Source organism: Ranitomeya imitator, chromosome 2 (genome assembly GCF_032444005.1).
Source record: "Ranitomeya imitator isolate aRanImi1 chromosome 2, aRanImi1.pri, whole genome shotgun sequence".
Taxonomy (NCBI): Eukaryota; Metazoa; Chordata; class Amphibia; order Anura; family Dendrobatidae; genus Ranitomeya; species Ranitomeya imitator.
In genome coordinates this window covers 716281230-716309072 of record NC_091283.1, presented here as the reverse complement: position 1 = coordinate 716309072, position 27843 = coordinate 716281230, and the positions used below count along the sequence as shown (strand labels likewise).

At 44.6% G+C, this 27843-nt stretch overlaps 1 protein-coding gene across 2 annotated transcripts in view; it reads right to left on the bottom strand.

Moving 5' to 3' along the window:
• The window catches only part of CHAT (choline O-acetyltransferase), a 210109-nt gene that overhangs the window by 21565 nt on the left and 160701 nt on the right, over positions 1-27843 (bottom strand). Inside the window, exon 13 of one of the 2 annotated variants that reach the window (XM_069753141.1) lies at positions 15640-15702. The exons of the other annotated variant lie outside the window; for it this stretch is intronic. Coding sequence (XP_069609242.1) covers positions 15640-15702 — 63 coding nt within the window. The remainder of the gene's footprint in view (positions 1-15639; positions 15703-27843) is intronic. 2 annotated transcript variants of the gene reach the window in all.

The window sequence follows — 27843 nt, the reverse complement described above, 5'->3', positions numbered from 1 at the left end:
ATTTGGCTGCGGATCCGCAGCAGTGTTCCATCAGGTTTACAGTACCATGTAAACATATGGAAAACCAAATCCGCTGTGCCCATGGTGCGGAAAATACCGCGCGGAAACGCTGCGTTGTATTCTCCGCAGCATGTCAATTCTTTGTGCGGATTCCGCAGCGTTTTACACCTGATCCTCAATAGGAATCCGTAGGTGAAATCCGCACAAAAAACACTGGAAATCCGTGGTAAATCCGCAGGTAAAACGTAGTGCCTTTTACCCGCGGATTTTTCAAAAATGGTGCGGAAAAATCTCACACGAATCCGCAACGTGGGCACATAGCCTTAGGGTTAGGGTTGGGTTGGAATTAGGGTTGTGGTTAGGGTTAGGGGTGTGTTGGGGTTAGGGTTGTGGTTAGGGTTACAGCTACAGTTGGGATAAGGGTTAGGGGGTGTGTTGGCGTTAGAATTGAGGGGTTTCCACTGTTTAGGCACATCAGGGGGTCTCCAAACGCAACATGGCGCCACCATTGATTCCAGCCAATCTTTTATTCAAAAAGTCAAATGGTGCTCCCTCCCTTCCGAGCCCCGACGTGTGCCCAAACCGTGGTTTACCCCCACATATGGGGTACCAGCATAGTCAGGACAAACTGCGCAACAATTACTGGGGTCCAATTTCTCCTGTTACCCATGAGAAAATAAAAAATTGCTTGCTAAAACATCATTTTTGAGGAAAGAAAAATGATTTTTTATTTTCACGGCTCTGTGTTGTAAACGTCTGTGAAGCACTTGGGGGTTCAAAGTGCTCACCACATATCTAGATAAGTTCCTTGGGGGGTCTAGTTTCCAAAATGGGGTCACTTGTGGGGGGTTTCTACTGTTTAGGCACACCAGGGGCTCTGCAAACGCAACGTGACGCCCGCAGACCATTCCATCAAAGTCTGCATTTCAAAAGTCACTACTTCCCTTCTGAGCCCCGACGTGTGACCAAACAGTCGTTTATCCCCACACATGGGGTATCAGCGTACTCAGGAGAAACTGGACAACAACTTTTGGGGTCCAATTTCTCCCGTAACCCTTAGGAAAATAAAAAATTCTGGGCTAAAAAATTATTTTTGAGGAAAGAAAACGTATTTATTATTTTCACGGCTCTGCGTTATAAACTTCTGTGAAGCACTTGGGGGTTGAAAGTGCTCACCACATATCTAGATTAGTTCCTTTCGGGGTCTAGTTTCCAAAATGGGGTCACTTGTGGGGGGTTTCTACTGTTTAGCCACTTCAGGGGCTCTGCAAACGCAACGTGACGCCCGTAGAGCATTCCATCAAAGTCTGCATTTCAAAACTTCAGTACTTCACTTTCGAGCCCCGACGTGTGCCCAAACAGTAGTTTACCCCCACATATGGGGTATCACCGTACTCAGGAGAAACTGGACAACAAATATTGGGGTCAAATTTCTCCTGTTACCCTTGGAAAAATTAAAAAATTCTAGGCTAAAAAGTTATTTTTGAGGAAAGAAAACGTATTTATTATTTTCACTGCTCTGTGTTATAAACTTCTGTGAAGCACTTGGGGGTTCAAAGTGCTCACCTCACATCTAGATAAGTTCCTTTCGGGGTCTAGTTTCCAAAATGGGGTCACTTGTGGGGGGTTTCTACTGTTTAGCCACTTCAGGGGCTCTGCAAACGCAACGTGACGCCCGTAGAGCATTCCATCAAAGTCTGCATTTCAAAACTTCACTACTTCACTTCCGAGCCCCGGCATGTGCCCAAACAGTAGTTTACCCCCACATATGGGGTATCACCGTACTCAGCAGAAACTAAACAACAAATATTGGGGTCAAATTTCTCCTGTTACCCTTGGGAAAATAAAAAATTGCGGGCTAAAAAATCATTTTGGAGAAAATAAATTTTTTATTTTATTTTCATGGCTCTGTGTTATAATCTTCTGTGAAGCACTTGAGGGTTCAAAGTGCTCACCACACATCTAGATTAGTTCCTTTGGGGGTCTACTTTCCAAAATGGGGTCATTTGTGGGGGATCTCTAATGTTTAGGCACACAGGGGCTCTCCAAACGCGACATGGTGTCCGCTAATGATTGGAGCTAATTTTCCATTTAAAAAGCCAAATGGCGTGCCTTCCCTTCCGAGCCCTGCCGTGCGCCCAAACAGTGGTTTACCCCCACATATGGGGTATCTGCGTACTCAAGACAAACTGGACAACAACATTGATGGTCCAATTTCTCCTATTACCATTGGCAAAATAGGAAATTCCAGGCTAAAAAATCATTTTTGAGGAAAGAAAAAATATTTTTTATTTTCATGGCTCTGCGTTATAAACTTCTGTGAAGCACCTGGGGGTTTAAAGTGCTCAGTGTGCATCTAGATAAGTTCCTTGGGGGGTCTAGTTTCCAAAATGGGGTCACTTGTGGGGGAGCTCCAATGCATAGGCACACAGGGGCTCTCCAAACGCGACATGGTGTCCGCTAACGATGGAGATAATTTTTCATTCAAAAAGTCAAATGGCGCTCCTTCCCTTCCGAGCCTTACCATGTGCCCAAACAGTGGTTTACCCCCACATGTGAGGTATCGGTGTACTCAGGAGAAATTGCCCAACAAATTTTATGATCCATTTTATCCTGTTGCCCATGTGAAAATGAAAAAATTGAAGCTAAAAGAATTTTTTTGTGAAAAAAAAGTACTTTTTCATTTTTACGGATCAATTTGTGAAGCACCTGGGGGTTTAAAGTGCTCACTATGCATCTAGATAAGTTCCTTGGAGCGTCTAGTTTCCAAAATGGGGTCACTTGTGGGGGAGCTCCAATTTTTAGGCACATGGGGGCTCTCCAAATGTTACATGGTGTCCGCTAAAGAGTGGAGCCAATTTTTCATTAAAAAAGTCAAATGGCGCTCCTTCCCTTCCAAGCCCTGCCGTGTGCCCAAACAGTGGTTTACCCCCACATATGAGGTATCAGCGTACTCAGAACAAATTGGAAAACAACTTTCGTGGTTCAGTTTCTCCTTTTACCATTGGGAAAATAAAAAAATTGTTGCTGAAAGATCATTTTTGTGACTAAAAAGTTAAATGTTCATTTTTTCCTTCCATGTTGCTTCTGCTGCTGTGAAGCACCTGAAGGGTTAATAAACTTCTTGAATGTGGTTTTGTGCACCTTGAGGGGTGCAGCTTTTAGAATGGTGTCACTTTTGGGTATTTTCAGCCATATAGACCCCTCAATCTGACTTCAAATGTGAGGTGGTCCCTAAAAAAAATGGTTTTGTAAATTTCGTTGTAAAAATGAGAAATCGCTGGTCAAATTTTAACCCTTATAACTTCCTTGCAAAAAAAAATTTTGTTTCCAAAATTGTGCTGATGTAAAGTATACATGTGGGAAATGTTATTTATTAACTATTTTGTGTCACATAACTCTCTGGTTTAACAGAATAAAAATTCAAAATGTGAAATTTTCGAAATTTTCGCCAAATTTCCGTTTTTATCACAAATAAACACAGAATTTATTGACCTAAATTTACCACTAACATGAAGCCCAATATGTCACGAAAAAATAATCTCAGAACCGCTAGGATCCATTGAAGCGTTCCTGAGTTATTACCTCATAAAGCGACACTGGTCAGAATTGCAAAAAATGGCAAGGTCTTTAAGGTCAAAATAGGCTGGGTCATGAAGGGGTTTATCTCCTTCAGACCCTGGGAACCATTAGAAACCCAATGCACTGCATTGGGTTTCGTGTTTCGGCCGACCCCGACTTTTCTATAGGATCGGCCGATTTCACTCGACCCGACTTTTGAAAAAGTCGGGTTTCGTGAAATCTGACCCGATCCTATAAAAACAAAAGTCGCTCAACCCTAGTCCTAACTAATGAGTTTTTTTACACCTGACCTGTTGAGTAGAGTTCTGCATTGTATTTCTGCCATTTTCTCTTCAGACTGCAACACTAGTCACAGACTAAGCAGAAAGAAGAGATTATGGAGATAATACATCAATTAATTTTTTGGCCCACCTCACATCTTTATACTAAAGACACACAAAGCTGCAGTCTTTTATTTGATAACTACTGGAGATATGATGTGGCCCAAAAATAAAGTGTGTGGCGAAGTTTCTTATTTGGCGCACGGTGTGTGTTGCCGGCGGCGAAAGACACAATAAACCAAACATAATTGGGGCAAAAAAATTGAATTTATTTTTAACAACAAAAATATTTATTTAACTGCGCCGGCTTGGGGTAGAGTGATGTAAACCGGGGGGTGTGAAGCACTGAGGCCTGGCTAACCGTGGATGACGCAGAGGTGGCAGGAGAAGGGACAATGAAACTAGTGGGGTCTGGTAGTTCGGGAATGGGGCTTGACACATGAGAGGCTTGAGATGCACTGGAAAGGTGAGAAACCTGACATTACAGACATATTGGGAGGTGAAGGGGGAGGAATACTAAGAGTCCGCTGTTTTTTGGGGGATTGCCGGGTTCTGGGAAGCCTCGGTGGGCTCATATGTTTTTGCATGGTCGTGGTGAGTGACCTGTCAGGGTCCGGCTGCACTGTGTCAGAGTCCATAGTGCTCGTGGAGCGTGCAGCCATGCCAGAGTCCATAGTGCTCGTAGAGGGGGCAGCCATGCTAGAGTCCATAGTGCTCATAGAGTGTGCAGCCATGCCAGAGTCCATAGCGCTCGTAGAGCGTGCAGCCATGCCAGAGTCCATAGTGCTCATAGAGCGTGCAGCCATGCCAGAGTACATAGCGCTCGTAGAGCGTGCAGCCATGCCCGAGTCCATAGCGCTTATAGAGCGGAAGGCCATGCCAGGGTCCTGCTGCATCGTGGTGGTGGCAGTATGGAAGGCCATGCCAGGGTCCTGCTGCATCGTGGTGGTGGTATGGAAGCCTATGCCAGGGTCCTGCTGCATCTTGGTGGTGGCGGTACGGAAGGCCATGCCAGGGTCCTGCTGCATTGTGGTGGTGGCGGTACGGAAGGCCATTCCAGGGTTCTGCTGCATCGTGGTGTCAGTGGAGGAGGTCCAAGCAGGAGCAGCGGTTGTCATGGTGGTGGCGGTGGACTGTCCAACTGCACTCGGCATGGTGGTGGTGCTGTAGTGGTGTCCGGCAGTGCTAGAAATTGAGGTGGCCGTGCAGTGGTATGCAGCAGAGGTCGACATTGAGGTTAATCGTGACAGTGAAGGCACAGGTGGATATGCCACCACTGTCTACTGGAAATACCGACTCTGCTGCATAGCCTGCACATAAGCAGCATTGCAGGCCTGCATGAGACGAGACTCAGCTGGAGATCAGGAGTAAGGTGTTCCGACATGCCCTGCTCAATTTGGTTAAAAAAATGATGTGCTGGCCTCTGGAGGTCGGCTTTCACTTGGTCAAGGCTTTTGCTGACCTCCTGGAATTGTGCATTCAAGAGGCTATGTGAAATATCCATTCGGTCACCCAAAGCCTTGATTCCTTCGTGAAAAACCGAGCTCAAGTGCAAAAACTCGGGCATGAGGGACCTGTCCGATGCCCTCTGCCGCTGCCGGGAGGAGCCCAAAAAAAAGGGACAGTGGCAGAGAACTGGGAAAGGGGAACACCTGATAGATTAGTTCCTGGTCTCCAGTTAGTGTGGCAGGCCCACTTGCTGCAGCGCTGCTGGATGGCTGGGACGGGTCCGTGGCCGTCTGATGAAGGACCGCTCCAGAACCTGGGCCAACAGTAGTGCTCCATGTGCTGTGAAAGAAGGAAAAAGAAAATACCAAAAATTAACCAGATGCAAAATCCTGTGGAATAGAAAAATACAGAATATGGCAATACAATACAACCTAATGCATGTGATAAATACTTACGTTCTCTGGGCAAGAACCGGTCTTAAAAATGCCAAAATGCGATGGTATTTGTATTTTCTGATCCTTGCTCCTGAACCACTGGGAACACGGCTTTCTTGACGCAGGTCCTTGTTGAAGTGGTCCTTCATCGAACGCCAACGTGTTTTGACTTTGGCCACTGTTTTAAAAAAAACATTATGGTCAGAAAATGGACTTTTGGCCGTGCTCACACAACTGTGTGTGATGACAGAAACTCCTGAGAGTTTCTTTCATCACACACAGTCGAGTGAGCATGGCCAAGGTCTCTGCTGCTTCACACTGCAGTGCAATACTTACCAAATGCACTTCGGACGCGAGTAGGGGCATTGTCCCAGCCATCCCACATCTCTTTGGCCACCTCATTCCATAGGCGCCGGATCGTGACGTTTGAGTGCAGTGGATCCCGGGTGTCCCACAACAGGACTCGCTCCTGGACCAGGGAGATGAGGAGGCCATTTTTTATTAGATCATCCTCCCGTTGTGGAACCTAAAAATTAAATAAAGTCATTAAAGTTTGGTCAATTAGCATAAGGAAAAGAAAGAAAACAGAGGCTGAGAAATGGAATAGGAAAGTCAACATACAAAAGGATTCCAGATGAAAAAAGTAAAGAAATAGGAATGGAAAGAAAGGTAGATTCAAGAATATTACACTGAGGATACAGTAAACAGTCAGCCTTGTATACGTACACGCTGCCGGCTTCCAACCCGACCTTGACTCCGCTGCTCCTGCCCAGTCTCTGCCGCAGTAGAAGAGCTCTAAAAAAAATTAAAAAGAAAAATTGTCATATGTGTAGAAGTGACAGTGAATACTTACCAATCTGAGGAGGCAAGTACTCACCTCACTGTCATGTTCAACTTCCGAAGGCCCAGGACGTTGCTCCTCATCAGAAGAAGACATTCTGATGCATGTAGAAAGAAAGAAATGCAAGAAACCAGGACATGTAGAGAAAGAAAATATAAAATAAAGGCATTGGCTAGGATATACTCACATTGTTCAGAGGCTTGTTTGCTCCAAGGTGCTGTGGGCTGTCTGCTCTGCTTGGCTGTCTGCTGAGTAGTAACCTGCCAATGTCCACTCCCTCCCTTTATCTCCTTCTATGTGGGGGGTGGCTTATCAGTGTCTAGACATGATTTTCTCTTGTGAAACGCATGCATTCACGAACGCAAGCAAACGCATGTGCTTGTGAACACATGTTTTCATATAGACAGCAATGCGTTTTTTGGCGTATTCCTTGCGCAATCGACCGCATACGTTTCCAGACGGCAAATTGACGCCTCTAAAAATTACTACATGTTGCATTTCCGCGCCATGCTGCAGACGATGAAACGACACATGCGTCGTCAAACGCGGCCAAACGCGAACAATCACAAACGCATGCTTCCCTAATGTTAAATATAGGAATACACAACGCATGCGGATATATGCAGTAGAAATGCTGCGGACACAACCGAAAATGTGAAACCGGCCTTAGGCTCTGTGCACACGATGCGGATTTTGCTGCGGATCCGCAACAGTTTCCCATGAGTTTACAGTACAGTGTAAACCTATGGGAAACCGAAAACGCTGTGCCCATGCTGCGGAAAAAAACGCACGGAAACTCAGCGGTTTACATTCCGCAGCATGTCAATTCTTTGTGCGGAATCCGCAGCGGTTTTACACCTGCTCCATTATAGAAAACCACAGGTGTAAAACCGCAATGGAATCCGCACAAAAACCGCTGTAATTCCGCAATAAATCCACAGGAAAAACGCGGTGTTTTTGCCCTGCGGATTTATCAAATCCGCTGTGGAAAAATCTGCAGAGGATGATTCTACGTGTGCGCATACCCTAACACATTTCTTAATGGAGATATTCTGGCTAGGGTCACACTGGTGTTCGCCATTCCATCTTTCTGTTCTGCACTTTTTCATCGCCTTGAATGATGAAACCTACGATGCAGCCTTCATATGGAGACTCCAACGCAAGTGTGAATCAGGATTTACGTGTGCGCACAGCTAAACCCCTGCGTTTTTCGGCACAAAAGATGATTATTCTGATAGCTTTAAAAACAAAATATAATGATTTCTAAATCTGCCAATCTATAACATTTTTAACTGCACCCTATACTGCCAGCTGCTGATAAACGTAGCAATGATTAATAGCCATTACTAGTTTTACTGTGTGTATGAATGTTACTGGTCCTATGTGTAGTAGATGTACAGTGTCCCTAAAGTCTGGACACATAGGAAAAAATACATATTTTCAAGAAATTAAATTTATTAACAATATTTTTTCAATTGGAAAACTAAATACCGTATTTTTCGGACTATAAGACGCACCGGACTATAAGACGCACCCAGGATTTTTAGGTGAAAAACAGGGAAAAAAATATTTGAAGCAAAAAAGGTGGTAAAATATTTAATAACATAAACATACTATTATATGTGTTGTTATTACATATAATAGTATGTTATTATGTTGTAAGCTGCGGGTAGAAGATGGTGCTGCGGGACCAGTGTGGTGTCTGTAAAGTACTGTATGAAGATGCTAGAGGGTGAGTATAAGAATGGAGGCACAGGGCTTACATTTAAAGCACCACTCCAGCACTGAAAAATAACACTGGAGTGCTGCTTTGAGATCCCATTGGGAGAACTATAACTCCCAGCATGTCCTGCAGAACCTATGCATGCTGGGAGTTATAGTTCACCACAGAAGTGGCAGAGTGCTTTATTGTGTGTTGTCAAGACTGACCTTTTAATTGTGGCAGCCAGCCAGCCAGCCAGCCACTGTGGTGAGGTAAAATGCTGGAGCATCCCATCCCATGACACCACAGAGCGCTGCCTCTTGTTGACTCTCCACAGCACAGGAGTAAGCTTACAGATTGTAGTGTGGAGTCTGCAGGACCTGTGATGACATCAGAAGAGGGAGGGCTCTGTGCTGCCATGTGATGCTCCAGCCTGCCCTCTTCACACAGGTCCTTGTGCTGGAGCACTCAGCATCCAGCACAGCCCCTGCAGGCAGGTATGCAGCAATCTTGTCCCCTCTGGCCCCTGCTGCTGCCTCCTCCTCTGGAAACACAGGTATCCAGCACTGGGGAAACCATGTGTGTCCCTGTGAAGGAGTATTCATTTGCTGCTCCCACGTTACATCCCTACCATAAGACGCACCCACACTTTCCTCTCAAATTTGGAGGAAAAAAGGTGCGTCTTATGGTCAGAAAAATACGGTAACTTCTTTAATGTGATTTCCATAATTTGCGATGCAAAGGTTGATGCACTTTGCAAAATTCACGTGAACTCGATGTAATAAATCTATAGTGCCGTCAATTTTAGAATATACAATCTAGTTGTCTGTGTGTCCAGACTTTAAGGACACCCTGTACAAATATTTCTTGGTTTCTATGTATCCTGAGGCTACACTGCTCTAATCTTACAGTGAAAATTATTAAATGAATGTATGGGGCAACTGCAAACAGGTGAGAGTGTAACCAGTTTCTGGGCAGTGTACGCCCCATGTACACTTTAGACAGCTGCTGTTTAGCGGATCTTCCAGCAGCTATCTCGCTTGACTCTCTATACACAGAAGTGCTCACTCTGCCGCGTGCTCCTGTGTTTTCTATGAGAGATCCGCTGTCAGACTGTCGTCCGAAACCATCAAAATCAGCAGGTTCAGCCAAAGTTAATATAATGTATTTGAGGACTTATAGTTCTCCCTCAGTTGTAGTTTCCTTTTTAGCTAAATACTACTTTGATTGTGGCTAATAGCCAATGATCCATTTTGTCAAGGCCAGGAGCACAGTTATAGCCGCTGCTCTGTATACTTAGAGTGGCGACTGAAACTGTGCCCCCGACCTTGACTGACAGCAGGCCCAATGCAGAGTCAGCGTCAGTCAAGGTTAGGGTTGCGGTTCCAGTCATGGAGGCAGTGCCAACGCTGGTTTAGTCACTGCTGTGAGAATACAGAGTGGTGGCTGTAACTGTGCCCCTGACCATGACTGATTCTCCCTCTTCATTGGAGCTCAGTTGTCAGTCAGGGCCGGGGGTTTCAGTCATGGAGGCAGCGCCAACGCTGATTCAGCCACCACTGTGAGAATACAGAGCGGTGGCTGTAACCATGCCCCTAACCATGACTGACACTCCCTCTGCATTGGAGCTCAGTTGTCAGTCAGGGCGAGGGGTTTCAGTAATGGGGCAGCACCAACGCTGGTTCAGTCACCGTTGTAAGAATACAGAGCGGTGGCTGTAACTATGCCCCTGACTATGACTGACACTCCCTCTGCATGGGAGCTCAGTTGTAAGTCAGAGCGTGGGGTTTCAGTAATGGGGGCAGCACCAATGCTGGTTCAGTCACCGTTGTGAGAATACAGAGCGATGCCTGTAACTGTGCCGCCTACCATGACTGACTCTCCCTCTTCATTGGAGCTCAGTTGTCAGTCAGGGCCGGGGGTTTCAGTCATGGGGGCAGCACCAACGCTGGTTCAGCCACTATTGTGAGAATACAGAGCAGCAGCTGTAACTATGCCCCTTACCATGACTGACACTCTCTCTGCATTGGAGCTCAGTTGTTAGTCAGGGCGAAGGGTTTCTGTAATGGGGGCAACACCAACGCTTGTTCAGTCACCATTGTGAGAATACAGAGCGGCAGCTGTAACCATGCCCCTGACCATGACTGACACTCCTTCTGCATTGGAGCTCAGTTGTTAGTCAGGGCGAAGGGTTTCAGTAATGGGGGCAACACCAATGCTTGTTCAGTCACCATTGTGAGAATACAGAGCGGCAGCTGTAACCATGCCCCTGACCATGACTGACACTCCCTCTGCATTGGAGCTCAGTTGTTAGTCAGGGCGAAGGGTTTCAGTAATGGGGGCAACACCAACGCTTGTTCAGTCACCATTGTGAGAATACAGAGCGGCAGCTGTAACCATGCCCCTGACCATGACTGACACTCCCTCTGCATTGGAGCTCAGTTGTTAGTCAGGGCGAAGGGTTTCAGTAATGGGGGCAACACCAACGCTTGTTCAGTCACCATTGTGAGAATACAGAGTGGCAGCTGTAACCATGCCCCTAACCATGACTGACACTCCCTCTGCATTGGAGCTCAGTTGTTAGTCAGGGCGAAGGGTTTCAGTAATGGGGGCAACACCAACGCTTGTTCAGTCACCATTGTGAGAATACAGAGCGGCAGCTGTAACCATGCCCCTGACCATGACTGACACTCCTTCTGCATTGGAGCTCAGTCATCAGTCAGGGCTTGGAGTGAAATCACAGCTGCCTCTCTATATTCTGAGAGCAGTGACTGAACCCTCACCAGCACTGCCCCTGTGGCTGAAATGGGAACGCTGTTGGGGAAGAATAAATATCATGGCCTTGTATGGATGTTTGGCAGCAATTCTTTTGGCTAGACTTCACTACATTAATGTAGCTAGGTCCAACAAGATACTTCCATTTCTGAGCTGATGGAACAGCTGGACATCCATTTTGGAAGGAAATTAAGCATGATGTGTCTTTCATTTGCTGCATGCACTAATTTTCCTTGACCGACCACTGTCCCTACGGTCATCAATACTGCACATTTCTTGATTCTTCTTCCAAATGAGCTTGAACAGGACATCTTGAAGCCCCAGTCTGCTTTGAAATTTTTGCCTGGGAGAGATTTTGCTCAATTAGTATAACTACAATATCTTGTGATTTGTTGCTGTTCTCAGTCTTGCCATGGTGTATGACCTATGACATGAAACTGTCTTCTATAACCTCGCCTTTTTACCAGAGTTTGGCTGTGCCTCACAGCTTTTAGCCTCCTACACAGATTTTTCTGTTTTGGTTAATGACTGCATTTCAACTTACAAATGATGATCATTATCACCTGTTAGGTATTATTGGTTATTCATACACCTGATAATAATCCTACAAAATCCCTGACTATGTGCAAATGTACCTAGAAGAATTGATGCTTTGATACTGTTTTGATGGTAAAGGGTGGTCACACCAATCATTGATGTGATTTGGATTTTGTGTTCATTAACTTTGCATTTTGTTAATTGATACAAAAATAAAGTATTAACACTTCTATTTCTGAAAGCATTCTTACTTCACAGTATTGTTTCCTACACCTGCTAAAAACTGTTGCACAGTGCTGTATATTAAATACTAGCTATTGAACCCATTCTACACCCGGGTGGCGAGCATTTATATTGGTATATGGTCTCCATCCTGGTATGTGCTGCTCCATCCTGCGCCCCCATCCTGTCATGTGCTGCTCCCATCCTGCGCCCCCGTTCTGTCATGTGCTGCTCCCATCCTGCGCCTCCATTCTGTCATTTGCTGCTCCCATCCTGTCATTTGCTGCTCCCATCCTGCGCCCGTTCTGTCATTTGCTGCTCCCATCCTGCGTCCCCGTTCTGTCATTTGCTGCTGCCATCCTGCGCCCGTTCTGTCATGTGCTGCTGCCATCCTGCGCCCGTTCTGTCATGTGCTGCTGCCATCCTGCGCCCGTTCTGTCATGTGCTGCTGCCATCCTGCGCCCGTTCTGTCATGTGCTGCTGCCATCCTGCGCCCGTTCTGTCATGTGCTGCTGCCATCCTGCGCCCGTTCTGTCATGTGCTGCTGCCATCCTGCGCCCGTTCTGTCATGTGCTGCTGCCATCCTGCACCCGTTCTGTCATGTGCTGCTGCCATCCTGCGCCCGTTCTGTCATGTGCTGCTCCCATCCTGCGCCCGTTCTGTCATGTGCTGCTGCCATCCTGCGCCCATTCTGTCATGTGCTGCTGCCATCCTGCGCCCGTTCTGTCATGTGCTGCTGCCATCCTTCGCCCGTTCTGTCATGTGCTGCTGCCATCCTTCGCCCGTTCTGTCATGTGCTGCTGCCATCCTGCGCCCGTTCTGTCATGTGTTGCGGCCATCCTGCGCCCGTTCTGTCATGTGCTGCTGCCATCCTGCGCCCGTTCTGTCATGTGCTGCGGCCATCCTGCGCCCGTTCTGACATGTGCTGCTGCCATCCTGCGCCCGTTCTCTCATGTGCTGCTGCCATCCTGCGCCCGTTCTGTCATGTGCTGCTGCCATCCTGCGCCCGTTCTGTCATGTGCTGCTGCCATCCTGCGCCCGTTCTGTCATGTGCTGCTGCCATCCTGCGCCCGTTCTGTCATGTGCTGCTGCCATCCTGCGCCCGTTCTGTCATGTGCTGCTGCCATCCTGCGCCCGTTCTGTCATGTGCTGCTGCCATCCTGCGCCCGTTCTGTCATGTGCTGCGGCCATCCTGCGCCCGTTCTGTCATGTGCTGCGGCCATCCTGCGCCCGTTCTGTCATGTGCTGCGGCCATCCTGCGCCCGTTCTGTCATGTGCTGCGGCCATCCTGCGCCCGTTCTGTCATGTGCTGCGGCCATCCTGCGCCCGTTCTGTCATGTGCTGCGGCCATCCTGCGCCCGTTCTGTCATGTGCTGCGGCCATCCTGCGCCCGTTCTGTCATGTGCTGCGGCCATCCTGCGCCCGTTCTGTCATGTGCTGCGGCCATCCTGCGCCCGTTCTGTCATGTGCTGCGGCCATCCTGCGCCCGTTCTGTCATGTGCTGCGGCCATCCTGCGCCCGTTCTGTCATGTGCTGCGGCCATCCTGCGCCCGTTCTGTCATGTGCTGCGGCCATCCTGCGCCCGTTCTGTCATGTGCTGCGGCCATCCTGCGCCCGTTCTGTCATGTGCTGCGGCCATCCTGCGCCCGTTCTGTCATGTGCTGCGGCCATCCTGCGCCCGTTCTGTCATGTGCTGCGGCCATCCTGCGCCCGTTCTGTCATGTGCTGCGGCCATCCTGCGCCCGTTCTGTCATGTGCTGCGGCCATCCTGCGCCCGTTCTGTCATGTGCTGCTGCCATCCTGCGCCCGTTCTGTCATGTGCTGCTGCCATCCTGCGCCCGTTCTGTCATGTGCTGCTCCCATCCTGCGCCACCATTGTATTATATGCCCCCCGCTCCAGTGTGTATGCCCCCGAATGCTGCTGCCATATAAAAAAAAAAAAAATACCATACTCACCTATCGTCCGGCTCCACTGCAGGTATGTCTTCAAGAAAATGGCGCCGGAAAGCGGGGACTGCGCAGGCGCCGATTCCGGCAGCAGGAATCAGCGCCTGCGCAGTCCGCGCTTTCCGGCGCCATTTTCTTGAAGACACACCTGCAGTGGAGCCGGAGTGTGTCTTCAAGAAAATGGCGCCGGAAAGCGCGGACTGCGCAGGCGCCGATTCCGGCAGCAGGAATCGGCGCCTGCGCAGTCCGCGCCCTCCGGAGCCGAGAGCAGAGGAGCCGGGAGACGGAGCCGCAAGCAGCGCTGGAACCGGGAAAGGTGAGTATACTTACCCTCCCTCCTGGCGGTCCCTGACTCTCCGGTGGAGATCGCGGTATGCGTTCAGTGCTTACGCATACCGCGATCTCCCGGGAGCGTCGCTCTGTGAGGCCCAGACTGCGCCGGCGCTTGCGCTTGCGCAGTCTATAGAGGCTTCGGACAGAGTGACGCTCCCAGCGTTATATTATAGATATATATAAATTGTGACAGAGTCACTGGTAATGTAATAGAGGGGAGATACGGTGTTAGTGATATAAATCCAGAGTTTTATTTCCTCCAGTACGGTAAGTGTTGGGAGGGTTAAGTTATGTTATGGGCTAGTTTTTAGGGGGACATTCATAGAGCGGGTGGGATAGTGTCCCCCCATATTGCCACCTACAGAGCTAGCACGACTGTGTGCTGACATAGTCATGTGGTTGAGGAGTCACATGGCCTGGGCTTAAATGGCTGAAGGAAAGAACTTTCAGTGTTCAGTGTGTTTGCCTGGAGAAGGAGCACTGCAAAAGAGTGCTACATGGACTAAGTGAACCTGAACCATGTATGTTCTGTCAGCCATGAACGGGAGGAACCCCGCTCACAGAAGGACTGTGTTTGTTCTGCCACCAGTTTGTTTTGTTTTCCTGTTTTGCCCAGAGGGCTGTATTTTCTTTACCACACCTGGGTTAATGCTGCCTACAATATACCAAAGGAAGTTCTTAAAGCTGCAGTGTACCTGTATCTACCTCAGTGTGCAGTCCAGGAACCAATTCATATACAGTATGTTTCGGGTGCTTTCTTATTACCAAATTAAATATTCAGATACTGAATAAATGGAGAACTGCAAAGAAAAATTATTGCCAGACTTCTTCATTATCTGTTATCGTTGATAAAATTTAAGAGATACTTTTTTAGCAAGATGGGCCACCAGGCTGCAGAAACACTACATTGTTGCCAGATTCCATTACGATGAATAAACACTACCAAAAGAATTCTGATGTCAATAGTGAGATTTACATTTTTATTCAGTCATTCAATTTCATTTGTTTCACTGAGAGCAAAAGAAATATGGGAACTGTAACCCTCAAAATAAAATTGTGTTCTGCCATTTTTTATTTCCATTTAACCTCCTTAATGAAAATTGGCTAATAGATGAAATTAAATGTCAGGTTGCTTCAGTATTAACGTTTTTGAGAACACTGACATTTTCCAACATTTATCAATGTCATATGGGAATCTTAAAGCAACCATTACTTTCCTGCACAGCACACTGCATTTACTTACACTATTTGGAATAGAATATCAGGGGTATATTTATCAGATTAACTCGCTTATGAGTCTGAATAAATAGCACTTCATGGGAGGATTTGGCTTAGAGTCTAGACACAATATCAGGTCACTTATAGCGATAGATCGCCTTTATCGTAATGTAACATGTCAGAAAAATTATGTCATATTTACCACTGCAACGGTATATACTCTGCTGGGTATAGTAACATTTCTTACATTTAATAAGTGCTTTGCAAATTGTCACATACCAGAATAGTGTAATTTGTCTGAGCTGCGATAGCATTTCTAAGATATTCCATTTTCTCAGAGTCCTATAAATGAAAAAGTACATTGCAATTAATGCCAGTATTCTTCACAGTACACATTTATAAAACTATCTTTCTTAATTAAAAAAAGGTTGCCTCATGCCTGTTAGGACATATTTTTTGATATAGAGTGGGAAAGTTGCTCTTAAAGGGGTTGTCCACTACTAGAAATCCCTTCTCAGTCTGAATGTTTTCCCCCATTAAAGTAAAGACACTAAGGGTATGTTTCCACGTTCAGGAAACGCTGCGTGTTTGACGCTGCGTAGAGCCGCAGCGTAAAACACGCAGCGTCCAGATGTTACAGCATAGTGGAGGGGATTTAATGAAATCCCATCTCCACTATGCGTTAAAAGACGCATGCGGCAGACCCGCGGAAACGGACATGCGCGCGTCTTTTCAGAATGCAGCATGCTCAAACAACGCATGAACAACGCAGGTGACCTGCCAGTGACCTCAGGTGCAGATTTGGTGCAGATTTTACCTGCGTAAAATCCTGACCAAATCCTGATGCAACCCTGAACGTGGACACATACCCTTATACTCACCTCCGGTGCCAGTGCTGTTCCAGCTGTGTCGGCATTTACTCTTCTGGGGCTCACATGAGGTTGTTACGTCACTCAAGCCCTGCGCCCAATCACGGTCCCTGCCTAATCAAGAGGAAGTAGGAGCTGCGGCTGCTTTCTCACCTCCTCTTGATGACTTATTTGTCCCAAGGCGACAGTAAAGTCGGCACTGAATTCTTATCTGGGCTTTGGCTGATGATCTCACCTCCTTCTGTTAGTTAGTAGGTAAAAATATAGCATTCCTATATCCAGTGACAGTGACAAGGCATGGAATTGTGGCTGCATCCAGCTTTCCCCCAGTCCAAATAATGCCAGGACCACAAGGTGAACTGGCAGATCATGATACACCATAATATACATGCAGCATATAGAAATGGAGACTTAAATTTACATACACCTCAGCCACGTTCATTTAAACTCCTTTTTTCTCAATTTCCGGCATGAAATCGTAGGACACATCCCCTGTCTCTTTCTCTCTCAGTGAAGTCATTGACGAGCGCTATTATATTTCAAGAATGTGAGTTTTCGGAATAATATTAGAGATAGTGATTTCATTCAGCTTTTATTTCTTTTATCACAGTGGCTCAGAACTTTATATACAAATGCTTAGTATTTGGTACTATTGGCTATAAATTCAACTACCTTTTGCTGACTGGGAGTTTTCCACCGCACCGCCCATAGAAATGTTGTAATAAGCATTCAGAAGATTGCAATGGGAAGATGAGCTGAAAAATATATATTTTTGCTTTCAATGTTTGCTGGCATGTTGCATTAGCAGAGCCCCGAAATTGCCCGTACAATGAATGCACCTTATCTCACACCCAGAAGAAACCCAGAATTTGAAACTACAATCTCTGAAGAATTAATCTAGGGGTGTAATGATTTTGATACAACAGGTGTCTCATAAAATTTACCGCGGAAATTATAACATTAAAGGGAACCTGACAATATGTACATGCTGGCCGATCCACGAGCAGCAAGAATCAGACACTGGCTGCATGATTTCAGGCAGGTATGTTTTACTTGCTGTGGCATTTCAAGAAAAACATGCTTTAGGCCATGTTCACACAGTGCGTTTTTTACCGCGGAACCGCGGCGGTTTTGCCGCTGCGGTTCCGCAGCTGTTTTCCATGCAGGGTACAGTACACTGTACCCTATGGAAAACAGGACACACTGTGCACATGGTCCGGAAATTGTTAAAAAAAAGACGCGCTGAATAGCTCCCGGAAAAAAGAAGGAGCATGTCAATTCTTTTTCCGGAGCCGCAGCGGTTCTGCACCCATAGACCTCCATTGTGAGGTCCAAACCGCAGTAAAACCCGCAGATCAAAAATATATCTGCGGGTTTTACTGCGATTTGATGTGCAGAACCGCTGCAGCAGGAAGTGCGGGGAGCGGGCGGAAGTGCGTGGGCGGAGTGTGGCTGCCCCCCCCGTGTTCCGATCCCGCCCCCCCGTGCTCCGATGCCCCCCCCCAGTGCTCCGATGCCCCCCCCCCAGTGCTCTGATGCCCCCCCCGTGCCCTAATCTCCCCCCCTTATACTCACCCGGCGTCCCGGTGTCCGTCCGGCCGTCTTCTCCCTGGGCGCCGCCATCTTGCAAAATGGCGGGCGCATGCGCAGTGCGCCCGCCGAATCTGCCGGCCGGCAGATTCGTTCCAAAGTGCATTTTGATCACTGAGATATAACCTATCTCAGTGATCAAAATAAAAAAATAGTAAATGACACCCCCCCCCTTTGTCACCCCCATAGGTAGGGACAATAAAAAAAATAAAGAATTTTTTTTTTTTTTTTTTCACTAAGGTTAGAATAGGGGTAGGGGTAGGGTTAGGGGTAGGGTTAGGGGTAGGGTTAGGGGTAGGGGTAGGGTTAGGGTTAGGGGTAGGGTTAGGGTTAGGGTTAGGGTTAGGGGTAGGGTTAGGGTTAGGGGTAGGGTTAGGGTATTTTCAGCCATTTTAACCCTAAAAAAATTCCTAGAAAACACAGACTCTGGCTAGAAAACTGCATCAAAAAAACGCATCAAAAAACGCATCAAAAAACGCATCAAAAACGGACCAAAAAAGGACCAAAAAAAGGACCTGCGTTTTCTGCCAAGAGCTGCAGTTTTTTAAAAAACAGTCAGGAAAAAAAAAGGATGGAAATCCTGAACGTGTGAACATACCCTTAAAGGTAGCAGGAGACTGAGCTACATGAGAGACTACAGAGCAGATAAGGAGTGGCTCAGACTGTTATATACAGGTGCTCAGGAAAAATATGTTATAGTCTCGAAAAAAATCCGGCACAGTTTTTCCCAAACACGGTGAAATTTATTAGAAATGTAAATTTATTTCATTTCGTAGTCAAGCAAAATGCGCACAAAAAGGACCAAAAAGGTACATAAAGTAGGTATCAAGATCCACATGAGGTAGGTATCATATTTCAACGTTTCGGCTATAGCATTAGCCTTTATCAAGAGATACCAAAAAGATGTGACTCATCGAGTCTTGATAAAGGCTAATGCTATAGCCGAAACGTTGAAATATGATACCTACCTCATGTGGATCTTGATACCTACTTTATGTACCTTTTTGGTCCTGTTTGTGCGCATTTTTGCTTGACTACGAAATGAAATAAATTTACTTTACATGAGAGACTAGTCAGACAGGTGTGACCCTGGCGGTTTCTTCCTGCCCGCTTCCCTGAATTGACAAATCTCTTTAATACCAGCGCGTATGGAGAAACTTGTCATTGCAGGGGGGAGGGGAAATGTATAACAGCATTAAAGTTACATTGATTTGAGTCTGTCATCTACTGGATGGTGTCTACACAAAAGGGCATAACCTGGATTTACTGGTATTACAGGAACGCAGAACCATAAGGGGCTCCTGGAAGAATACTGAGGGTGTCATTCGTGATACCTCGGCCTAGTTACTCAAGCTTCAAAGAGTTAGCAGATGGTCATTGTATCTAGAAGTGATTTCCTATATGCTTTATGGAGAGGGTTAGCTAGAGACATAAGGTGTTAAATATGCAAGGTGCTCATCCCTCATTTAGTCCATGGTCCAGCACAAACCATCAATTTTAATAAGCTGACCTGGAGTCATTAGTCAAGGACCGAGTGTGTAAAAAGCTGGGCTACACAATGAAAGGTGTTCACATGTGGGGGTCAACTGTGGTTGGTTATGATCCATAATTAATTTCTCCTATCCTTAAGGAAACAGAAGAATCACTTTAGACCAAAACATTTAGGTATTTCTCCCTTTTTATTTTATAACTAATTTGCTAAATTGTTTTTAAAATTTTTTTTTTATCTTTTCTTATAAGCACTGCATTTTTTATAGCAAAGCTTAGAACTTTAATAAGTTTATTCCTTGTATGCGCTAAAGAGTCCATAGCCTTCATAAAGTGTGTGACCTTTTATTGATTGTCTGACAGCAGTGTATATTTTGTGGACAATCTCCTGTTTGTCTGAGTGGTGGCAGCGTGCTGTGTATCCGGGTTGTGTAGTCGGTGTCGAAGTGTGATTTATACTCACTATGCAGCTTATAACAGAGATTGAGTGCTGGATTGAGCGAGAGTAGATAAATTAACCCTTGCAGTTGTACCCCATGTCTTGTGCTGAAACGTGTGCACATGACACAGGGCAACGGAGGAAGAAGTCGCTGGGGACCTGCGCATTTGACTAGTCTGTAATGTGGCTCTATCCCTGGCGGCTTTTAAAGTATGTTTTTCCCTGAAAAAGAATCAAACATACAGTAGCAGACTGAGCTCATACAGACATTGCCTGATACATACTGCCCAAGGATCGGGAAGCATTTATCAGCTATCAATTTCCCTTTAAATGTGTCCCATTAATATATTGCTTTACTCCCAAATGTTTCATTTTCACAAGGGCTAATGGGAGAAAAAGCACAACTCCATGTGTTATACAATTTCTCTCAAGCATGGCTATACCACATATGTGGTCATGACTGCTGTTTTGGAACACAACAGGCCTCGGAAAGCAAGGAGAACTATTTAGTTGTTGAAGTGATTATTTTACTGGAGTAGTTTTCTTTCACTACGTCACATTTGCAGAACCCATTTAGGCCCAGTAAGACCTAGACTACCGTGCTCCTTATTTTTGAAATTATGCCCCTTAATAAATTGATTACGAGATGCAGTGAGGATTTTGATCTCTCAGATTATTTTTAGAAATGAAAGTGCATTGATGTTTTGAAGTAAAAAATTAAAATTTTCAACAAATACTCAATTTCAGTTCCAACTATGTTTTGCATAGTTACAAAGATCTCTAATTATTTTGCTGGGTCTCCAGATTTTAGAAATACTCCTCTGGAGGTTCTAATATTATTATATATATTGCTGCGACATACAAAACTAAGAAATAAAAGAGCACCATGAGCACTTCAGGCTTAAATTAGCGACTGACATAGTATAAGCAGACAATTGCCAAGGCTTAGAGGTGAAATAAGAAATTCAACTCCAAAAAGTAACAATTTAGGAAACTGCACCCATCAAGTCACTGATCAAGTGATATAGAAATACTGTATATATATATATATATATATATATATATATATATATATAAATATATATATATATATTTAGGAATTATCTTACAAATGTTGGTGCTATGTAAAAATGATTCCAATTATATGCCATTTCTATCTTTTGCCTGGGCATATGACAGGATTCGGGAGATAGAGAGTCATGCTTATTTTTAAGGCTTCATTTTGTAAACCTCTGCAATTGTCAGCCTATTGGATGAGGAAGAAGAAGAAAAGAAGCCCCGAGATGTGACACTAATCTGGAAAGTACACCCTTAACCCCTTAAGCCCCAAGGGTGGTTTGCACGTTAATGACCGGGCCAATTTTTACAATTCTGACCACTGTCCCTTTATGAGGTTATAACTCTGGAACGCTTCAACGGATCTTGGCGATTCTGACAATATTTTCTCGTGACATATTGTATTTCATGATAGTGGTAAAATTTCTTTGATAAAACTTGTGTTTATTTGTGAAAAAAACAGAAATTTGGTGAAAATTTTGAAAATTTAGCAATTTTTCAACTTTGAATTTTTAGGCCCTTAAATCACAGAGAAATGTCACACAAAATAATTAATAAGTAACATTTCCCACATGTCTACTTTACATCAGCATAATTTTGGAACCAAAATTTTTTTGTTAGGGAGTTATAAGGGTTAAATGTTGACCAGCAATTTCTCACTTTTACAACACCAATATTTTTTAGGGACCACATCACATTTGAAGTCATTTTGAGGGGTCTATATGATAGAAAATACCCAAGTGTGACACCATTCTAAAAACTGCACCCCTCAAGGTACTCAAAACCAGAGGTGTCAAACTGCATTCCTCGAGGGCCGCAAACAGGTCATGTTTTCAGGATTTCCTTGTATTGCACAAGGTGCTGGAATCATTCTGTGCAGGTGATTAAATTATCACCTGTGCAATACAAGGAAATCCTGAAAACATGACCTGTTTGCGGCCCTCGAGGAATGCAGTTTGACACCTCTGCTCAAAACCACATTCAAGAAGTTTATTAACCTTTCAGGTGTTTTACAGGAATTTTTGGAATGTTTAAAAAAAAATTAACATTTAACTTTTTTTCACAAAAAATTTATTTCAGCTCCAATTTGTTTTATTTTACCAAAGGTAACAGGAGATAATGGACCACAAATGTTGTTGTACAATTTGTTCTGAGTATGCTGATACCCCATATGTGGGGGTAAACCACTGTTGGGGCGCATGGCAGAGCTCGGAAGGGAAGGAGCGCCGTTTGACTTTTCAATGCAAAATTCACTGGAATTGAGTTGGGACGCCATGTTGCGTTTGGAGAGCCCCTGATGTGCCTAAACATTGAAACCCCCACAAGTGACACCATTTTGAAAGTAGACCCCCTAAGGAACTTATCTAGATGTGTGGTGAGCACTGTAAACCGCCAAGTGCTTCACAGAAGTTTGCAGACCCGTAAAAATAAAAAATCATATTTTTTCACAAATATGATCTTTTCGCCACTCATTTTTTATTTTCCCATGGGTAAGAGAAGAAATTGGACCCCAAAAGTTGTTGTGCCATTTGTTCTGAGTACGCCGATACCCCACATGTAGGGGTAAACCACTGTTTGGGCGCATTGCAGAGTTCAGAAGGGAAGGAGCGCCGTTTGACTTTTCAATGCAAAATTGACTGGAATTGAGATGGGACGCCATGTTGCGTTTGGAGAGCCCCTGATGTGCCTAAACATTGAAACTCCCCACAAGTGAGACCATTTTGGAAAGTAGACCCCCTAAGGAACTTATCTAGATGTGTTTTGACAGCTTTGAACCCCCAAGTGTTTCACTACAGTTTATAATGCAGAGCTGTGAAAATATAAATTCTTTTTTTTTTTCACAAAATTATATTTTAGCCCCCAGTTTTGTATTTTTTTTGCCAAGGGTAACAGGAGAAATTCGACCCCAAATGTTGTTATCCAATTTGTCCTGAGTAAGCTGATACCCCTCATGTGGGGGGAAACCACTGTTTGGGTGCATGACAGTTTTCGGAAGGGAAGGAGTGCCATTTGGAATGCAGACTTAGATGGATTGGTCTGCAGGCGTCACGTTGCATTTGCAGAGCCCCTGATGCACCTAAACAGTAGAAACCCCCCCAGAAGTGACACCATTTTGGAAACTAGACCCCCCAAGGAACTTATCTAGTTGTGTTGTGACAACTTTGAACCCTCAAGTGTTTCACTACAGTTTATAACGCAGAGCCTTGAAAATAAAAAAATCATTTTTTTCTACAAAAATTATTTTTTAGCCCTCAGTTTTGTATTTTTCCAAGGGTAAAAAGAGAAATTGGACCCCAAAAGTTGTTGTCCAATTTGTCCTGAGTATGCTGATATCCAATATGTGGGGGGGAACCACCGTTTGGGCGCATGGCAGAGCTCGAAAGGGAAGGAGCGCCATTCGGATTGCAGACTTAGATGCATTGGTCTGCAGCCGTAACGTTGCATTTGCAGAGCCTCTGATGCACCTAAACATTAGAAACCCCCCAGAAGTGACACCATTTTGGAAACTAGACCCGCCAAGGAACTTATCTAGATTTGTTTTGACAGCTTTGAACTCCCAAGTGTTTCACAACAGTTTATAACGCAAAGTCGTGAAAATAAAAATTAATTATTTTCCCACAAAAATGTTTTTTTAGCCCCACAAATTTTTATTTTCCCAAGGGTAACAAGAGAAATTGGACTCCAGTCGTTGTTGTCCCATTTGTCCTGAGTATGCTGATACCCCATATGTTGGGGTAAACCCCTGTTTGGGTGCACGGGAGAGCTAGGAAGGGAAGGAGCACTGTTTTAATTTTTCAGAATTGGCTGGAATTGAGATCGGACGCCATGTCGCATTTGGGGAGCCCTGATGTGCCTAAACAGTGGAAACCCCCAATTCTAACTGAAACCCTATCCCAAACACACCCCTAACCCTAATCCCAACCATAACCCTAACCACACCCCTAACCCTGACACACCCCTAACCCTAATCCCAACCGTAAATGTAATCCAAACCCTAACCCTAACATTAGCCCCAACCCTAACTTTAGCCCCAACCATAAGCCTAACTTTAGCCCCAACTCTAACTCTAACTTTAGCCCCAATCCTAACCCTAACTTTAGCCCCAACCCTAACCCTAACTTTAGCCCCAACCCTAACCCTAACTTTAGCCCCAATCCTAACTGTAGCCCTAACCTTAACTTTAGTCCAAACCCTAACCCTAATTTTAGCCCCAGCCCTAACCCTAACTTTAGCCCCAGCCCTAACCCTAACTTCAGCCTCAACCCTAACTGTTGCCCTAACCCTAGCCCCAACCCTAACCCCAGCCCCAACCCTAGCCCCAACCCCAGCCCTAACCCTAATGGGAAAATGGAAATAAATACATTTTTTTTTATGCTTCCCTAACTAAGGGGATGATGAAGGGGGTTTGATTTACTTTTTTAGCGGGTTTTTCAGCTGATTTTTTTATGATTGGCAGCTGTCACACACTAAAAGACGCTTTTTATTACAAAAAATATTTTTTGCGTTACCAAATTTTGAGACCTATAATTTTTCCATATTTTGGTCCACAGAGTAATATGAGGTCTTGTTTTTTGCAGGACGAGTTGACGTTTTTATTGGTAATATTTGTGGGCACGTGACATTTTTTGATCGCTTTTTATTCCGATTTTTGTGAGGAAGAATGACCAAAAACCAGCTATTCATGAATTTCTTTTGGGGGAGGCATTTATACTGTTCCAAATTTGGTAAAATGGATAAAGGGACAAGATAATATTTTCAGCGGTACCATGGATATTTATATCTGTCTTTTTGATTGTGTGTTATTCCACTTTTTGTTTGGTGGTATGATAATAAAGTGTTGTTTTTTGCCTCATTTTTTTTTTTTTACGGTGTTCACTGAAGAGGTTAACTAGTGGGACAGTTTTATAGGTCGGGTCGTTACGAACGCGGCGTTGCTAAATATGTGTCTAAATCTAACATTTTTTTTAAAACTTTTTTGCTTTGTCCCAGGGGGGATATCACTCTATAGTGACAGATCGCTGATCTGACACTCTGCAGAGCACTGTGTCAGATCAGCGATCAGACGTGCCCTGCTCCTGGCTTACCAGGGCTGGCTCTGAGCAGGCGCTTGGTAAGCCACCTCCCTGCAGGACCCGGAAGTAGTCCCGCGGCCATTTTGGATCCGGGGCCTGCAGGGAGGAGACACTGGGAACAAGGTGAGCACATCGCCTTGTACCGATCGTCTCAGGGAAGCCCGCAGGGAGCCCCCTCCCTGTGCGATGCTTCCCTATGCCCCCGGAACACTGTGATCATGTTTGATCGCAGTGTGCCGGGGGTTAATGTGCCGGGAGCAGTCCATGACCGCTCCTGGCACATAGTGCCGGATGTCAGCTGCGATAGTCAGCTGACACCCGGCCGCGCTCCCCCCGTGAGCACAGCCTATCGCATATGACGTATTATCCCGTCCCTGGGAATTAAGTCCCAGGTCACCTTGATGGGTTAGTACGTCATATGGGATTAAGGGGTTAAGGAGAACCTGCCAGTATGATTTTGTAATATCAAGTAAAGACAGGGCTGTAATGGCACTGTAATACTGATTACATTCATATTTTCTACTATAAAGTACATTTGAAAGCTACATATAAGGTATTCAAAGATATCACTTGCCAGAGCCAAAGACTATAATGGTCAGACTTTGTACAGCTATGCTATGTGAGTATGTTTTTTTTTTACAAGTGTAAAGTGTTGTAAGCTGTGTTTTTCTACACTTGTAAAAAAAAGTGTGCTATTTATTAAGGTGTTCAAAAGTAAGAATTGTGGTACATTGACTGGCTAGTACCATCTACTGCTCTGCTGAATGGTACTTCTAGATACATTTTTTGAGATTTTTCAAATATGATCATTCGGTCGATACTAAAACCGTAATTTTTCATTGTTTGAAGAAGGGTGTGCAATGAAAAATACAGAGAGCCAGGCGTTGCCTGGGCATAGTAAATATCTGTGGTTAGTTATAGCACCTCACTTCTCTTATTTTCCCATCACGCCTCTTATTTTCCCCCTCACATCTCTCATTTTCTCTCTTACACCTCTCATTTTCCCCCTCACTCCTCTTTATTTTCCCTCTCACTCCTCTCATTCCCACCTAACACTTGTCATTTCGACCTCACATCTGTCATTTTCCAATCACTCCACTATTTTCCCTCACTCCTCTCATTTTGCACTCACACCTTTTCATTTTCACCTCACACCCCTCATTTTCACCTCACACCTCTCATTTTCCCCTCAGTATATACTTATATATACCTTATATATAGTATACACCTGTATGTCATCTCCTGTATATAGTATATACCTGTATGTCATCTCCCCAGTAAACAGTATATACCTGCTGTATGTCAACTCCTCCTGTATATTGTATATACCTATTGTGTCATCTCCTCCTGTATATAGTATATACCTGTATGTCATCTCTGCTGTATATACTATATACACTACCTGTATGTAATCTCCTCCTATATATAGTATATAACTGTATGTCATCTCCTGTATATAGTATATACCTGTATGTCATCTCCCCTGTATATAGTATATACCTGCTGTATGTCATCTCCTCTATATACCTATGTGTCATCTCCTCTTTTATATAGTATATACCTGTATGTCATTACTTCCTGTATATAGTTTATAAGTGTGTCACCTCCTCCTGTATATAGTATATACCTGTAAGTTATCTCCTCCTGTATATAGTATATACCTGTGTGTCATCTCCTCCTGTATACAGTATATACCTGTGTGTCATCTGCTCCTGTATATAGTTTATATCTGTGTGTGTCATCTCCTCCTGTATATAGTATATACCTGTGTGTCATCTCCTCCTGTATATAGTATATACCTATGTGTCATCTCCTCCTGTATATAGTATATACCTGTATGTCATCTCTTCTGTATATACTATATACCTGTATGTAATCTCCTCCTATATATAGTATATACCTGTATGTCATCTCCTGTATATAGTAAATACCTGTATGTCATCTCCCTTGTATATAGTATATACCTGCTGTATGTCATCTCCTCCTCTATATACCTATGTGTCATCTCCTCTTTTATATAGTATATACCTGTATGTCATCACTTCCTGTATATAGTATATACGTGTGTCTCTCCTCCTGTATATAGTATATACCTGTGTGTCATCTGCTCCTGTATATAGTATATACCTGTGTGTCATCTCCTCCTGTATATAGTATGTACCTGTATGTCATCTCCTCCTGTATATAGTATATACCTGTGTGTCATCTCCTCCTGTATATACCTGTGTGTCATCTCCTCTTTTATATAGTATATACCTGTGTGTCATCTGCTCCTGTATATAGTATATATCTGTGTGTCATCTCCTCCTGTATATAGTATATACTTGTGTCATCTCCCCTGTATATAGTATATACCTGTGTGTCATCTCCTCCTGTATATAGTATATACCTGTGTGTCATCTCCTCCTGTATATAGTGTATATCTGTGTGTCATCTCCTCCTGTATATAGTATGTACCTGTATGTCATCTCCTCCTGTATATAGTATATACTACCTGTGTGTCATCTCCCCTGTATATAGTATATATGTGTGGGTCATCTCCTCTGTATATATATAGTATATGCCTGCTGTATGTCTTATCCTCCTCTATATACCTGCGTATCATCTCCTTTTTTATGTAGTATATACCTGTATGTCATCTCCTCCTGTATCTAGTATATATGTGTGTCATCTCCTCCTGTATATAGTATATAACTGCAAGTCATCTCCTCCTGTATACAGTATATACCTGTGTGTCATCTCCCCTGTATATAGTATATACCAGTGTGTCATCTCCTCCTGTATATAGTATATACCTGTGTGTCATCTCCCCTGTATATAGTATATACCTGTGTGTCATCTCCCCTGTATATAGTATATACCTGTGTGTCATCTCCCCTGTATATAGTATGTACCTGTATGCCATCTCCCCTGTATATAGTATATATCAGTGTGTCATCTCCTCCTGTATATAGTATATACATGTATG